This window comes from Megascapheus bottae, chromosome 4 (genome assembly GCF_031878675.1).
Source record: "Megascapheus bottae isolate mThoBot1 chromosome 4, mThoBot2.hap1, whole genome shotgun sequence".
In the NCBI taxonomy this organism is placed as follows: Eukaryota; Metazoa; Chordata; class Mammalia; order Rodentia; family Geomyidae; genus Megascapheus; species Megascapheus bottae.
Window position 1 is genome coordinate 66,294,359 of NC_143512.1, and position 16,731 is coordinate 66,311,089.

Below are 16,731 nucleotides of genomic sequence, written 5' to 3' on the forward strand. Positions count from 1 at the left end.
CAAAACAGTGATGAGAACTTAGATATGGTCATATGTCTACCAATAGCTCCATTTTAAAGTTACGGTTATAACTTCTAATGTTTAAGAAATTATGTTTGGAATATAAGTATTTCTCAGCTGGTCTTCATTACATATTTCAAGTGTTTCTACAGTCATGCTTAAATTCTAGTTTTCACCCTAATAGACCGCCAAGGTTTAATTGTAAGCAGATGGAAAGTATCTTGGATTTACAAATTAATCCCAGAGGTAAAGAAATATGATTCATGAAGAAGATGGAAGACAGCTCAAATAATCCACCATGTTTCACGTTTTACCCATGACCATGATTACCCAATAGTCTACTCTTCTTTGTGCTTTTGATTCCTGAAAGTTACAACTACATGCAATCAAATGAGATCTTGAGAGATTGCAGAGAACATTCCAGGAACAATGCCTAAGATTTGAATTGTCCCTCAAGTACAATGAGGTCACATTCTGTCTTAATCCTCCAGGAATATGAATTATTACATTATGCATCATTACGTATCTAGCTACACCCTAGAATCTACCGGCCAGTGAGCCACTAGCTGTCTCTTTCAGATTGAATATCCCCTCACAGTAATGCTGTGAAGCCACAATTTTACTTATACAAAATTTTAAAAAAATTATTAAGATGTTAAAAGCAATTATGGACAACTCTTATATGCACATGCCAAAGAGAAGTTATAAAATTCTTCCTTTAGCCGGGAGTTTGGCCTAGTGGTTGAGTGCTTGCCTAGCATGCACGAAGACCTGGGTTCGATTCCTTGGTACTACATACATAGAAAAAAGCCAGAAGTGGTGCTGAGGCTCCAGTGGTAGAGCTCTAGCCTTGAGAAAGTCCAAGGACAGTGCTCAGGCCCTGAGCTCAAGCCCAGGGATGGCAAAAAAAAAAATTCTTCCTTTACATGCAAAGGCAAAAGTTAACTTAAACCTGCTAAGTCCAGGTTGCTTAAAGCTAAAGTAAACAATGAATCTTCTGTCTACAGAATTATAAAGGAATAATAAATTCATGTTAGTTTTGCTCATCCATCTTAAGCCATGTTAGTCATGGCTACAGTCCATGGTAAATGCTCATTAGGCTGGAAAGGCTTTACATTTGTGTATGTGTGCATAGGAAAAGAACCCATACTATATGTTTTTTTGCATTTGACACAGTAAAAGAATTTTGTAAGAGCATATCGTTATATGGGAATTGGATCACGAGAACAGAGAAGCCACATTTTGAGAGGTTGAATCAAGAGTCTTTATTAGAAAGCTGGTGACTGTGAACAGACTTCTGTCCCCAATGAAACTTGCAGCCTCAAATGCACTACAACTGTGCTGGATTCTGCCTTTGTTTTTTTCCCCACCTGCCTTAAAATATAATCTGCTCACTTACAAAGGCTAAATGCAGAGATTTCTCTGACACCTATTTCCACCTCTATTTAATTTTCTAGGACTGACAACAATTCTGTCAGGCTACAGACACAAACTATATCAAGCATAGAAAGTATGATTTGTAAAAGTGGCTGGGCTTTATTTAAGGTCAGCATTAAAGCTGAAAATGTAATGTTCACCTAAGTGACAACTGACAACAATCATTTTTCTTTAAAAAAAAAAAAACAAAATCTCTCATTTAGCTCTGAAGAATGACATCCTATTAAGATTGTGTCCTAGTGCATGTAGGAATTCCAAGTGACTCTGGATGACACAGTGGGTCAGACCTATGTAAGTTTGAGGACCCCTGAAGCGCACAACCTGGACTGCAGAAACACCAGGGCACTGTGCTTTTCCAAGGATCGCCTGGTGAGAATGAAGGCATCCCGAGGGGCCGGTGACAAGTCAAGGGCAACACTTAGCAGGTGAAGGCTGAGCACTGGAGAGCAGCGAGGGCGGATTTACGCTAGCAGGGAAGGGCGGCCGGGCACCGACCCTGCGGCCGCGCGCATGCGCAGGAGGAAGGCGAAAGGGGGTGGGAAGAGGGGGAGGGGAGGGGACGGCGCCTGTGCGGGTGTGAGCGCGGGGCCAGAGGCCAGGCCTTTATAGGCCGGGCCCGAGCAGGATGGCTCGGTCTTCTCCTCCAGGTCCCCGAGGCGCGATGGCGTTGCGGAGTGTCCGGGTGGTGGAGCTGGCCGGCCTGGCCCCGGCTCCGTTCTGCGGGATGGTGCTGGCGGACTTCGGGGCGCAGGTGGTGCGCGTCGACCGCCCGGGGTCCCAGGGCGACGTGAGCGGCCTGGGCCGGGGCAAGCGTTCGCTGGTGCTGGACCTGAAGCAGTCGCGCGGAACGGCGGTGCTGCGGCGCCTATGCGCCAGGGCCGACGTGCTGCTCGAGCCCTTCCGCCGGGGTGAGCGGAGCGCGGCCTTGCGGGCGTCCGGGGAGGGGCGGAGCGTCTGGGGCTGGGCGGGGCATGGGGTGGGGCGGAGCGTTCGGGGCTGGGCGGGGCATGGGGCGGGGCGTCCTGGGCGGGGCGGGGCATGGGGTGGGGCGGGGCGTCCGGGGAGGGGCGGGCCTGCTTGCCCACCGCCGCTCACTGCGGGTCCCCAACGCCGGGACGCCCCTCGCGGCTCGCCGAGGGCCTCCGCGGCTGCGCCGGCTGCCTCGGCTCTCCCCGCTGGAGACGATCTTCTTCCAGCGCCGGGAGTTCGAGTTACCGCGGCCGCCTCGCTTCTCCGTGTGCTTCCCTTCCTCTTCCTCCCCACTCCCTGCCCTCCTGTTCTCCTTCTTCCCCTCCCCCTCCTCCTCTTTCTTTCCCCTCTCTTTCCCCACCTGCATTTCCCCTCTGCCTCCCACGTTGCTGGAGCGCCCCGCCAGTCTTGGTGGTATCTGTTCGCCCTCTGGGCGATGGTTGAACTCCAGAGCACTCAGGACCTGCCATTACATCCTCTACCTCAAATGCGCCAGCTTCACGCTCATTTTTATTTACTTCCCATTCTGCTCCCAGGGCTCACCTGATCCATTCCCATTGCTCACATTTTATTCACTTTTATTGATCGGCAACAGCTCAAACCACTTGAGCCATGCACCCAGCCCGTTCCAGCCTGGACTGGAACCTCGATCTGCTGATCTGGAATTGCCTGTTACTGGGGATTAGGGGCTGAACCACGGTGTCTGGCCCTCCTTTCCCCTTTAAGGTGCCTCTCCCGCTTTCTGTATAGAGTATAACCTCGGGAAGTGCAGATGCCCACTCCCTGTCAGAATTAGGACCCTATCTCCAGTCTTCTTGTCCTCACACTGGTTGGCACTGGTCAGCAAGCTACTCGTTGTTCCCCCTTACCAGGTCTTGGGATTCTTCTGACCATCCTACTACAACCACCTTGATGCTGCTTCAAGGCTTGTCCATTTTCACTAGCAAAGGGAGTAATCTTGTTGAAGTACAAGTCTAAAGGATGGCCCTGGAGATAACAGAGAGGCAGTAAATTTGACCAATGAGTGAGATAACAGTAGGACCGTAGACATTGTAAGTGCAACCAATTTAGCCTTCAGCCATAATCTGAGCCCTTGAAACACAATTAGTATTATACCATAATGTCCTATTTAAAGATGAAGGTGAACGCGCATAATTAATTTGTCTTGTAATGAATTGGAAACTACAGCTGAAAAACACATGCAGTTTCCAGGTAAACATATTGACTAAAAGCAAAACGTTCATGTGGTACTTCACATGTTACAAATGAGAACATACCCAGGCTGAAGATGAAGCTGGTTCATCTTAAGTTGGTAATTCAAACCTGTAATTTTAGTCATGAGTAAGCCTCAGTGGCAGGGAAATGGTTCTTATTAATGGCATTAGTCAATCAATCCACACTTATCTATCTACACATACATGTCCATAGATGTAGATACCTAGTTACAGGTCGATACATAGGTATAAGATAGATCCATGTATTACCCATAAAATCTAGATTGGTGGATGATTAGATTCCTTTTATGTTTCATCATATTATTAGACTTACTAATTCTACACAATTATTGTATCATGTGATTCTGACTACTGTGTGTGGATATGAGAGACAGACAGAAACAGAGAGAGAGAGAGAAATGTGTTGTCCCTGGGGCTTGAACTCAGAGCTTATACTCTCTCTCTGAGCTTTTTGACCAAGGCTGTCACTCAACCATTTAAGCTACAGTGGTTAATTGGAGTTAAGAGTACCATGGACTTTCCTGCTCAGGTTAGGTTTGGGCCTTGATCTCAGCCTCCTGAGTAGCTAAAATTATAGGAGCCACCATTCCCAAGCAATTCTGACTACTTTAATCCCCTGGATATTTCAGATGTTACTTATCTTCATTTTGTGCAATACTTATAAATAGTTTATGAGCTTTTGAGTGCTCTTGTAACTACTCTTTCTTTCTTGGAACTTTATAAGACTTTTGCTAAGGTATCTGTGGAAACCAGCATGGTCTCATTCCTGTGGCAGGAGCTCTTGAACTGGCAGAGAAGATGGCTATGTCTGTAAGCAGGGACAGCATAAGAGAGGAGGTGGTAGGCACTTGCTTAAGCATGGAAGAAAGAAAAGAAAGAAAATTTCTTTGAGAATGCTTCGGTATGCCTCCAGTGCCAGAAGACAGCATCCAGGGACCAGAAGCCCCACATTCTGGAGTAGGGACTTCATGCTATGGGTCCTGATCTACTAGAAACTTGCTGTAAGCTGTCAACCTAAAGGATGGAGCTCCAAGTAATAGCAGAACATTGCAAGGAGAAGATCATGTAAACGTATACTGAGCATATTCAGAAAGCTTAAGGCCAGTAACTGGGGTTTGCATTTAGGCCTCAGGGTTTTTGTGTGGCCTTCTGTTTGTGCTCAAGATTAGTGCTCTACCACTTGAATCACAGCCGTACTTTTACAAGGGGAAGGTTTATGAAGGTCCAATGAAGATATTACATAAAATATTGTAAAATGTTCATCTTTTACTACATATTGGTGCTTTATAGTGAAACGATTGCTGGGAAAATGTCCCTACAAAAGTTTTATTTGTGTAAGAGTGCAGTGGCCTTTGGATTCGTTATATAAGTCTGTCTTCTGTGAAGAGGTTTGTAGTACATGCAATCACCTTCCTTCATAATTCCACAGGTTTATTTTTCATTAAAGTTTTTTTCATATATTTATTATTGTAATTAATAGAAGAATATAATTGTCATTATATTCACCAGATAGAAGGTGCATTACTTTACATACATTGATACCCTTTCTCATGTCTTGGTCCCCATTTCCCTCCCCCCAACCCTGCCCCTCATCTTGTTTTCCCCCCTTCCCTATCTGATTTCAAATAGCCAAACATGCATATACACAATATATCAGATAACAAGGTGAAATACTGTAACAATATGAAATAACCAAGGGACAGCAAAAGAGATGAGAGATAACATAGTACATTAAGGACAAAAATCACTCATTATATGGCTTTTGTTTCTATATCCTGGAGGTCCTTTCATTTAGCATCATACTATATGGCCTTATGAATCTACATTTTGTTCTATTATAAATCTCTGCTAGGAGAGCCCAAGGTTTCTACTGATTATGACAAATGAGAAAAACCATTGAGCCTATGTTCCTTTGAGTCTGGCTTACTTCACTTAATATGATTTTTTCTAAGTCTTTCCATTTCCTTACAAATGGGGCAATATCATTCTTTCTGACAGCAGCATAGAATTCCATTGTGTATAAATACCACATCTTGTTGATCCACTCATCAACTGAGGGACATCTGGGTTGGTTCCATATCTTTGCTATGGTAAATAGTGCTGAAATGAATATCGTTGTGCTAGTAGATTCAGTATGTCCTTGTTTCTGGATGATTCGGTAAATGCCAAGTAGTGGAAACTCTATGTTTAGCCTTTTGAGGCACTGCCATACTGCTTTCCATAGTGGTTGAACGAGTTTGCACTCCCACCAACAGTGTAGTAGTGATCCCTCCTGGCCACATCCCCTCCAGCATCTGTTGTTAGATTTCTTGATTCTGGCCATTCTGAGGTGGAATCTTAGAGTTGTTTTCATTTGCATTTCTATTATGGCCAGAGATGTCGAGTATTTCTTCATGTGTCCATAGGCCATTCTTATTTCTTCTTCAGAGAAGACTCTCTTTAAGTCTTTGGCCCATCTTTTAATGGGATGGTTGTTACTTTGCAGGTTAGTTTGAGAGTGATTCAATTTTTTGAGTTGTTGATATATTTTAGATATGAGGCCTTTGTCCATTGTATAATTAATGAAGATCTTCTCTCAGTCTGTAGGCTTTCTAGGTAATTTGCTAGCTATGTCTTTTGCCATACAGAAGCTCTGAAGTTTAATGCAGTACCATTTATCCAGACTTTCTCTGATTTGTTGTGTTTCTTTCCTTATTAAGAAAGTTTCGACCTGCACCAAGGAGACATAGTATATCTCCTATTCCTTCCTGTAAAGTTTTCAGTGTATCTGCTTTTACCTCGGGATCTTTGATCCATTTGGAGTTAATCCTGGTGCAGAGTGACAAAGAAGGATCCAGCTTTAGTTTTCTGCAGGTGCTTAACCAGTTCTTCCAGCACAACTTGTTGAAGAGGCTATCTTTCTTCCATTCTATTTTTTTGGCTCCCTTATCAAAGATTAGTTGACCATAGGTCTGTGGTTTAATATCTGGGTCCTCAGTTCTATTCCATTGGTGTTTGGGCCTGTTCTTGTGCCAGTACCAAACTGTTTTGGTCACTATAACTCTGTAATAGAGTCTAAAGTTTGGTATTGAAATTCCTCCAGCGCTGTTCTTTCTGCTAAGAAGTGTTTTTGCTATATGGGGTCTTTTATTATTCCATATGAAATTTTTGATTGCCTCTTCTATTTCTTTAAAGAATGACATTATGATATTGATGCATTGAATTTGTAGATAGCCCTTGGCAAGATTGTCATTTTAACAATGTTAATTCTTCCAATGCAGGAACATGGGAGGTTTTTCCATTTCCTCAGTTCTCCTTTAATTTCCTTTTTCAGGGTTTTAAAGTTTTCATCAAAAAGGTCCTTTACATTCTTAGTTAAGTTAATTCCTAGGTACTTTATTTTGTTTGAGGCTATTGCAAAAGGAGTTGCTTTCCTGATTGTAGCCTCGTCCCTCTCGTTGTTGGCATATAGGAAGGCAGTTGATTTTTGAGGGTTTTATACCCTGCTACCTTGCCAAAGTTTTGAATCAACTCAAGCAGCTTGGGAGTGGAGTCTATAGGATTCTTTAAATACAGAATCATGTCATCTGCAAAGAGGGAAAGTTTTACTTCCTCTTTCCCTACTTGGATCCCCTTTATGCTTGCTTCTTGCCTTATTGCACTGGCTAGGAATTCTAATATTATGTTAAAGAGGAGTGGAGAGAGTGGGCATCCTTGTCTCATTCCTGATTTTAGTGGGAATGGCTTTAGCTTTTCGCCATTAAGTATAATGCTAGCTGTGGGGTTTGTCATACACAGCCTTTATTATAGTGAGGAATGTTCCATGGATTCCTAGTTTCTCTAGAGCTTCATTAAAGTTTAATGAAAATCTGTCCATTTATAGCAAGTTTCATAAAGCTACAATGAGTGTTTTAGTAGTATTACTGATAAGAGTACCATTTTAAGGTAACTTTGGAGAAGGGATCATTCCTGTCTTTAATTTATAGTCTTAAAAAATTGTGCTATTTCTCTTAAGGTGTTATGGAAAGCCTCCAGCTTGGGCCAGACATAATGCTACAGGAAAATCCAAAGCTCATCTATGCCAGGCTCAGCGGATTTGGCCAGTCAGGAAGCCACTCTAAGTGTGCCGGCCATGACATCAACTATTTGGCTTTGTCAGGTGTGTTGAAAAACAATTCTTCTACATTTTAAATATGTTCCCAATCATGTTTAGAGTTACATAGAGAATTTCTTTTTTCTTTTTTTCTGGTCCTGGAGCTTGCACTCAGGGCCTGGGCACTGTCCTTGGGCTTTCTTAAGGCTAGAGCGATGCCACTTGAGCCACAGCACCACTTCCTGCTTTTTCTGTGGATGCGGTACTGAGGACTGGAACCCAGGGCTTCGTGCATGCTAGGCAAGCATTTTACCACCAGGCCAAACTCCTGGCCCTACATAGAGAATTTCTAATAGTGAATGTTTAACTACTTACCAGAATTAATGAGGAGTGCATGGTGGTTGATTTGGATTCTTAGAAGTCATTCTCAAGCTTTTCCTCCAGCTCAACATGTCTGAGAACTAATAGATGGTCATTAGAAAAAGCTATTTGTTTCATTTGTGAAGTCAGTTTTCATTTGTGAAGCCCCTATAAGGATACAAGCAAGTCTGTGTTAATAGAAATAGACTCTCTAGTCTGGAAACATTGATATCATTTAATTCAGATACTGTTTCCTAAGAATTATTTTCTGAGTCCTTGTCTTCCAATTCTGTGGACACTAGATAAAGCCCATGATTTTCTGGTCCCACTGTTACTTTACTAGGATTTTTCCCTTTGAGAACATGTCCTAGGATGCCCTAATTCCAGAGTTCCAAGAACAGTATGTTGCTGACTGCAAGTAATCTCATATTTTCTGTGAATATTCACTCAAAGTGTGAGGAAAGTAAGTGAATATTGAATTTGCTTTTGCTTTTTGCATGAATTTAAAAAATTGAATCATTTTATATATGACTTTTCGGACATCTCTTTTTAGTGAGAATGAAAATGCATTATCTATTTAAATCCACACAAAAAATTTATAGTTAATTTTTTATTTTCCCCCCCTAAAATTAGTGAATGAAAACTTGGCTATACCGTTTGAGAATATTAATTGGGGTAAAGGTTTTGAATAAAAGGTTTTTTTCAGTGGTGGGGCTTGAACTCTGGGTCTGGGCGCTGTCCTTGAGCTCTTCAGCACAAGGCTAGGCACTAAGACTTGAGCCACAGTGCCATTCCTGATTTTCTTGTGGTTAATAGGAGATGAGATTCACAGATTTTGGTGCCCAGGCTGGCTTTGAACCTCGATTCTCAGACCTCAGCTCCTGAATAGGCATGAGAGACTCTTTGAAGGGAAAGCTTGCTTAAAAGTAGACTTGCATGGGTTTGAATTTAAAAAAGCATTTTATACTTTCACTCAGATCAGTGACTAGACATTGTCTATTCCTGTAAGATGTATATTTTTATTTAAGAGACACTGAATTTTGACATGCAGGTGTTTTGTCAAGGATTGGCAGAAGTGGTGAGAACCCTTATGCGCCATTGAACCTCCTGGCAGACTTCGGTGGAGGTGGCCTCATGTGTGCACTGGGCATCATGCTGGCGCTCTTTGAACGCACACATTCTGGCAAAGGTCAGGTCATCGATGCGAACATGGTAGGTATTAATTGGGAACAGGGCTCGGCCCGCTGCTTGTCTTTGAGTGTGATACATGGCTGTCTCAAATCTCCTTCTGAATAAGAAAAGAGACAAATGAGGTTTCAAGTTGGGGTTCTCATCAGCAAAGGTGTCTTTTCCTTTCAAATATCTTCACATTGTCCAAACTATCAGAATATCCTATTGCAGTCACCCGCAGAGTTAGCTGTGAATGCTCTGTGTCTCATCTCTAATCTCATGGTAGATTTGAAGGATATTCCAGATGTAAATTCATGGGGAGTCAGTGGTGAATTGGCAGGTAGGGAGGAGGAAGGAATCAAACGTGGCGTCTGGATTTATGGATCAGATGAGGTGATGGAGGCCGGCTCGTCTCCTGAGGGAAGACTGCGACTGCAGAGGGATGAGGCATTGTAGAGTCGTGGTCAGCAGCATAGCCAGTCTCTGGCTTCCCTCATCCTCACTCTGTCATCTGTCAGCTGCGATCGTGAGAGGAAGATTTAATTCTCTACACCTCAGCTTCTTTTATAAAACAGATAACAACATTTAAACATTTCTATACTTCAGTTCTTTTACCAAACAAATAATAATATTTGCAGCACTACTAGAAAATTAAATGAATTCATATGTTGTTCACTGTGAAAACACTGCCCAGAGAAGACACTCTGTGTTTATCATTATGACTTGTTTTTTGTCTTAAAATAAAAGAAATTCGGGCTTGCTCATTTCAGGTCTACAGTGACTCTTGGATAGCCAGGTGGAATACTTAAGATTAGAGACTGGAAACAGATTCTGGCATCATCTGAAGGATCTGGGAACCAGATGTGACTCTGTGGTCCCATGGGGACAGGACAGAACAGCAGTGTGTGAGGAGTGGATAGGCAGGCAAATGAGTTTAGCAATGAAAGTGAATGAGCTGAGTTTTTGTTGTGTCAGAATTTAGTCTAACACACATCTAATTATGAATTTAACATAATATATATTTAAAACATTGCACATATTCATGTTCTTCATATATAATATATATGTCACTCTGTGTGTGTATGTGTGTGGCACACCTGAGATTTCAAGACAGAAGAAAAAGAGAAAACATGATGAACCCAAAGAAGCACTTTGTGTTCATCCCACGGCCAGTAACTGAGAAATCCCGTGCTTACTCAACCCTAGGAACAGTAAAGTAACAACAATCATCAACCTTTGACATTAGAATCCTGAGAATTATAAAATCTGTGAGGACAGAAGATTTCCTGTGTATGAGGCCAGAGCCCTGGCCTTTGGTCTTGAGTAACCATAGCTGTAGATGCCTTCCAGTCATCTTACTTCACCAGTGAGAAGTGCGCATGCTTGTGCACCTGCCCCCATACTGGTAATGCTTATTAGTGACCCTGTTAGTGATCATTAAAGATTGGATGTAGTAAATACCGACATACAGTTTTCTTGGGATTGGCATCTAGTTAGAAAAAGCTAAAATTACCTGCAATTTTATTTGCCTATAAAGATACATTTCTTTGAATATTGTTTATAGAAATTGTATTTGCACATCAGAAGATGGATAGATTTTTAAAATCCCTTTGATATATTTATAACTTTTTATCCTGGCAGTTTTTTTGTGTTTTTTTTTTGCCAGTCCTGGGGTTTGAACTCAAGGCCTGGGCACTGTCCTTGGACAATTTTTGCTCAAGGCTAGCACTCTGTCACTTGAGCCCCAGTGCTACTTCTAGCTTTTTCTGTTTTTGAGATTCCAGGGAATTGAACCCAGGGTTTTGTGCATGCTAGGGGAGTATGCTCTTGGCAGTTTTTAATATACAGAAAAATAATATAGTAAATTTCAATATACCTTTATGTAGTTTCAAAAGTCATCAACGTTTCACCGGTCTTAGTTGAGAACAAAAGTAATGCTAAATCTCAAAATGTTTCTTGATCGGAAAATTTTCATTCTATTACCAAACCCCTCTAACTCAATTCGTGGAAACACTAAAGAAATTATAGATTTTTGACACATGTTGTACTTTTTTGGAGGGGATAAAGTTGTACTTCAAGATAAGCATTGTCATGGTGGCTCATGCTTGTAATCCTAGCTACTCAGAAAGCTGAGCTCTGAGGATCTCAGTTCAAAGTCAGCCCGGGCACTAAAGACCATGTGACTCTTATCTCCAATTAACCACTAGAAAACAGGAAGAGGGGCTGTGGCTCAAGGGGTAGGGCGGTAGCCTTGAACTGAAGAGCTCAGGAACAGTGCCCAGGCCAAGAGTCCAAACCCCTTAACCGACCAAAAAAAAAAAAAAAAAAAAGATAAACATTGTTGTTACCCTCAAGTTACAAACTCTCAATAGACATTAAAACTTGATTTTCACTTCTAGAGTTACCTGGATTTGTATTGTTTTCTGCTTCTTCAAAGGTGGAGGGCGCAGCGTATCTAAGTTCTTTTCTGTGGAAAACTGAAAGAATGGGATTGTGGGAACAGCCTCGAGGTCAGAACTTGTTAGATGGTGGGGCACCTTTCTACACAACTTACAGGACCTTGGATGGGCACTACATGGCTGTTGGAGCTATAGAACCCAAGTTCTACAAGCTGATGATTGAAGGTTGGTAATCTCCATGCTCTCATCTCCCTTTATTCTGTGGGTGTTATTTAGCTTCTATTTGTGGACCTTTAAAAATTTATATCTGTTCATGCATATCTGATTTTCTAATCAATGTTAATGATCAGTGTATTGTGGGTCAGTTCCTCTATCTAGAAAATAACTCAGAGTTTTAAAGGATCTCCTCTGAGGGATGGATATTCAGTGCTTTTATTACATTTCATACCAGGAATGATGGATAGTTATCTTGTACTTATATGCCAGGATCTTTCTTATTCTTCCCCACAAGTGCCCAGCCATTTCCACCAGCTCCTTTTCTTCAATAGATCTATGTTATGGTATAGTGTCAGATGTCACTTGAGCATGGGGTGGCTTGGACTAGTGAGAGTCTTTTGAACAGTGCTGTGGTTGCTTGCTGCCTCTGTCATTTACTTGTCTTAAAAATTCTTGTCTTCATGGTATGCTGCTCCAGTTAGTAGGAAATTTTGGCATCTCTTCCTAAAATACAATAATTGAACTGGTCTTATTTGTCCCTGTGATATGCTTGAATTTGAAGTTTCCTCTGCAGATAATTTTTTTTTTTTTTGCCAGTCCTGGGCTTGAGCTCAGGGCTTGAGCACTGTCCTTGGACTTTCTCAAGGCTAGAGCTCTACCACTTGAGCCTCAGCACCACTTCCGGCTTTTTTCTGTGTATGTGGTACCGAGGAATCGAACCCGGGTCTTCATGCATGCTAGGCAAGCACTTTAACCACTAGGCCAAACTCCCGGCCCCTCTGCAGATAATTTAATACCTGAGAAGTTTCAAAGTATCTTCTGAGCCAGGTGCTGGTGGCTCATACCTGTAATATTAGCTATTCAGAAGGCTGAAATTTGAGGAGTAGTGCTTGAAGCCAACTTGGGCAGAGAAGACTGTGAGACTTTTATCTTCATTTACACACACCACACACACACACACACACAGCCAGAAAGGGAACTGTAGCTCAAATGGTAGAGAGCTGATCTTGAGCAAAATAGCCCAGGGACAGCATCTAAGCCCCAAGTTCAAGTCCCAGAACCAGCACAACAAAATAGAATAAAATAAAATATACTGAAGTAGCTAGGCGCTGGTAGCCCACACCTTTAATCCTCGCTACGCAGAAGGCCAAGATCTAGAGAGCAGGAGTGGAACCACCACAAATTTCACTGGACACACCTTATTGAGATGTGTTTAGGTTTTGTTGCAGGCTTGGAAGAGTAATGGAAAAGTTGCATCTGACAGTCTTTTCTTTAAATTTCTGTTCTCGTTGCTATTAAAAAGGGCACAGATGTTTGAAGGTCCTACTTTGCTATTCCAGACGTGATCTCCTTTCTTTATTGTATCTTCCTCTGATTTTACAATATATGATTGTCCATTTTTAATGTTTATACTCCACCTCAAGAAATAAACATCACAAAAATATTAAAATGATGTTAGACTTTTCCCCCCATAGTTTATTTGTTCAAACTCTTTTACTCCTGAGCCTAAGCTTTATAACCTCTTCATATTTCCCCATATTTGTACTGGCATTAATGAGTTGTAGAGGGGGGTTTCTTTTATGACATGTCCATACGTGTTTACAATGCACTTTGACACACTCACTGTCTCTGTCATTCTCCTCCATCCCCTCACTCTCTTGCCAAACTGTTCTCAACAAGCCTCATTGTTCCGTTTTCACAGGTGGACATCAGTCTTCTGACCTTGGTCACATACCCTCAGCCTCCGCATTCACCTTTTCCCGTCACACTATAGGAAGGACTCGTTTTACATTCCTATCATTCAGGGTTTTTTTGTTTGTTTGTTTTTGTTTTTGCCAGTCCTGGGCTTGAGCTCAGGGCCTGAGCACTGTCCTTGGACTTTCTCAGGGCTAGAGCTCTACCACTTGAGCCTCAGCACCACTTCCAGCTTTTTTCTACATGTGTGGTACTGAGGAATCAAACCCGGATCTTTGTGCATGCTAGGCAAGCACTCTACCACTAGGCCAAACTCCCGGCCCCCATTCATTTTTTTCAGTGTATGCTAACTGCTCAGAGGAATGTCACTGTGGTATTTCTCACATGAAAATACAGTATTTTAATCAGATTAACCCCTTGTATACTCTCCTCTTCCCAGTCCCTACTACCCTCCTTATCTACAGCTTTCAGTGAGTTTTGCTATCTTATCCACAAATGCAACACATTTTGGTGTCGTTCCGTGCTCAAACTGCTTGGATTCTTTCAGATCCCCTCTCTTTATATCCTTGACCTTTTGTGGTAGCCTTGACTTGACCTGCTCTCTTCAGAGTTCCCAAGGAGTCTCAGTTTTAGGGGGCAGGGTGTGCTAAATAAGCTTTTATGTAATACACATAGTCCAGGCCAAAATGTCCTGGCATTATTTTCCTTTTATTGTAGTATAAATAATATCTTAACTTTTAACTTCTCCTTGAGGCAAACTTACTGCATAAACTCCAGATTAATAATGAATTTTTCTGTGTGTGTGTCAAGTGGTACTAATTATATACTCTTAAATTTGAGGATTTTTTTTGAGGTTGTACTGCAGATTAGCTCTTCCGTAACTAACCATGTATACACAAGTTGTTTTTAAAAAACACAAACTTCACTGTACTGTGCAGCTGTTGTTTTGTGTGGCAAATAAATCTGAAAACAGTGAGAATTTTTTGACATTTGAGGATTAAGACTTGCAGTACAATCAAGTAAGCAATTGGAAACTTTGTAAAGTTTTTTAATTCAAAAATATTATTAAGAACAATACACAAAATAACACGTATTGGCAAAGCTGCAGAGAATTGAAAACATCTGTATGGCTATGTGCTGTAGAAAAAGATATGTCAGTACCTCAAAAGTGAAATGTAGAATTACATTTATCATAATTAATCTAAAAATTTAATTATGTAATTATATTGATAATCATTATATAATTATATCTGAGGATTCTGCTTCTGGGCATATAATCAAAAAGAATTGAAAGCGGGGACTCTAACATACATTTTTAAGCCTGGATTCATAGCAACATTATTCACAGTAGCCAAAAGGCAGAAACAGTTTAAGAGTTCATTGACAGATAAATAGATAAATAAAATGTAGTGTGCACATAAAGTGGAATATTATGAAGCTTTAATAATGAAATTGTGACATGAACCAACCTGGATAAAACTTGAGGAAATTATTCTACTTAACATTACCCACTACTCAGAGAATTTTGCCTGATTCTACTTAGGTAGAATCAAATACAGAGAGACACAGACATGCTTAGATCATTTACATCAGATCAGAGGTAGGAAAAAATAATTTGAAAGCCTATTTTATAATTAACTATTGAAAAATAATAGTTATATGGATAGGCTTTCATGCAGCATGAAGACTAAAAATCTTAGTCTTGGCTGCCTACCCATTTACTAGGCCCTGTCAAGCTCTTACTTCACAAAAAGTGCAAGGGATTGTACTTAGGGGTTGCAATTTTGAATGTAATTATTTATCTTGGCTGAGATAGCTATGTGTAACATTGCTCAAATGTTATTTTTTATAGGGCTTGGGCACATTATATAAAAGGTAGAATGATTTTAATTCAGTAAGAAAGATAATTCTATCATGAGAAATTTTTATTTGTGAAAACCTTAGAGATATCATTTTCTCAGAAATGAGGCCATTGAAAACAGATTCCTTTTGCTGAAATGACAGTAAATGACATGTAGCAGTGACAACTGCTTTGAAGTCCACTTGGCTGCCCTCATCCCTGTGTTCTTTTTTTTGTTGGCCATTGGTTCCAACTTCAAACAGACAGTAAATTTTTTTTCTCTTATTTGAGAAACCCTACAGAACATCTTATTTTGGATATGATGGCAAGCTCAAAATTCAGTTACATTGAATATGATCACTCTACCCAAATGCTACTAGTTCTTTTTTTAAATTATGGACTTTAAAAAAGAATATTGTTATTATAAAGATGTTATATGGAGAGGCTATTGTTACAAAAGTCAGGCAATGAGTACATATCATTTTGGACAGTGTCACCCCTTCCCCCATCAAAGCATAACAATTTTAAAAAATGTGTTTTTCTCTCAGGACTTGGACTAAAGTTTGACCAACTTCCCAGCCAGATGAGCACAACTGATTGGCCAGCAATGAAAAAGAAGTTTGCAGAGGCATTTGCAAAGAAGACCAAAGAGGAATGGTGCAAGATCTTTGATGGCACAGATGCCTGTGTGACCCCTGTACTGACCTTTGAAGAGGTCATCCATCACAGTCACAACAGAGAACGGGGTTCATTCATCACCAACGAGGAGCAGCATGTGAGTCCCCGTCCTGCACCCCTGCTGACCAGAACCCCGGCTGTCCCTTCTGCCAAAAGGGATCCTTTGGTAGGAGAACACACTGAAGAGATACTTAAAGAAATTGGATTCAGCCAGAAAGAGATCAATCAGCTCTGCTCAGATAGAGTCATTGAAAATAAGATGAAAACGAAACTCTAACTTCTAGGAACTAAATTTGAATGTCACATTTACACTGGACAGTAATTCATACAATTGTATGTGTGGTGATCAATTATTGTAATCAAGGAACAACTGGAGACTGATTCTACACTCATGATTGCATTCCAAGAACGATTATCAGTATTTAATTTAGAATTAAAAATTGTTTTTATCAACTTTGGTGTTTGAACTTAGAGCCTCATTCTTGGTAGCAGGCACTCATCACTTGAACCATGACTCCAGCATGATTTTAAAAATTAATATTAATTTGTGGCTGTTTTCCTGCCTTTTACTTGAAAAAACATATTTTGTTGATATTAAAATGCTTATAACATTTAAAAATTATTAGTGTAATATATTTCTATTAAATAAAGTCTTTACCT

At 40.9% G+C, this 16,731-nt stretch overlaps 1 protein-coding gene across 1 annotated transcript; it reads left to right on the plus strand.

Annotated features, from left to right (window-relative positions):
• The first annotated feature begins 2,006 nt into the window (after positions 1-2,006).
• Amacr (alpha-methylacyl-CoA racemase) lies at positions 2,007-16,348 on the plus strand. The gene is made up of 5 exons (XM_090332078.1): positions 2,007-2,345; positions 7,636-7,779; positions 9,125-9,285; positions 11,681-11,867; positions 15,942-16,348. The coding sequence occupies exons 1-5, from the start codon at positions 2,063-2,065 to the stop codon at positions 16,346-16,348; spliced, it is 1,182 nt and encodes a 393-aa protein (XP_090188204.1). The 5' UTR covers positions 2,007-2,062.
• The last annotated feature ends 383 nt before the right edge of the window (positions 16,349-16,731 follow it).

Excerpts from the sequence above, each read along its gene's own strand:
- Amacr (XM_090332078.1), top strand. The coding sequence starts at position 2,063 with ATGGCTCGGTCTTCTCCTCCAGGTCCCCGAGGCGCGATGGCGTTGCGG. Across the intron at positions 9,286-11,680 it reads AGGTCATCGATGCGAACATG|GTGGAGGGCGCAGCGTATCT; the intron begins GTAGGTATTAAT and ends GCTTCTTCAAAG. Across the intron at positions 11,868-15,941 it reads CTACAAGCTGATGATTGAAG|GACTTGGACTAAAGTTTGAC; the intron begins GTTGGTAATCTC and ends TTTTTCTCTCAG.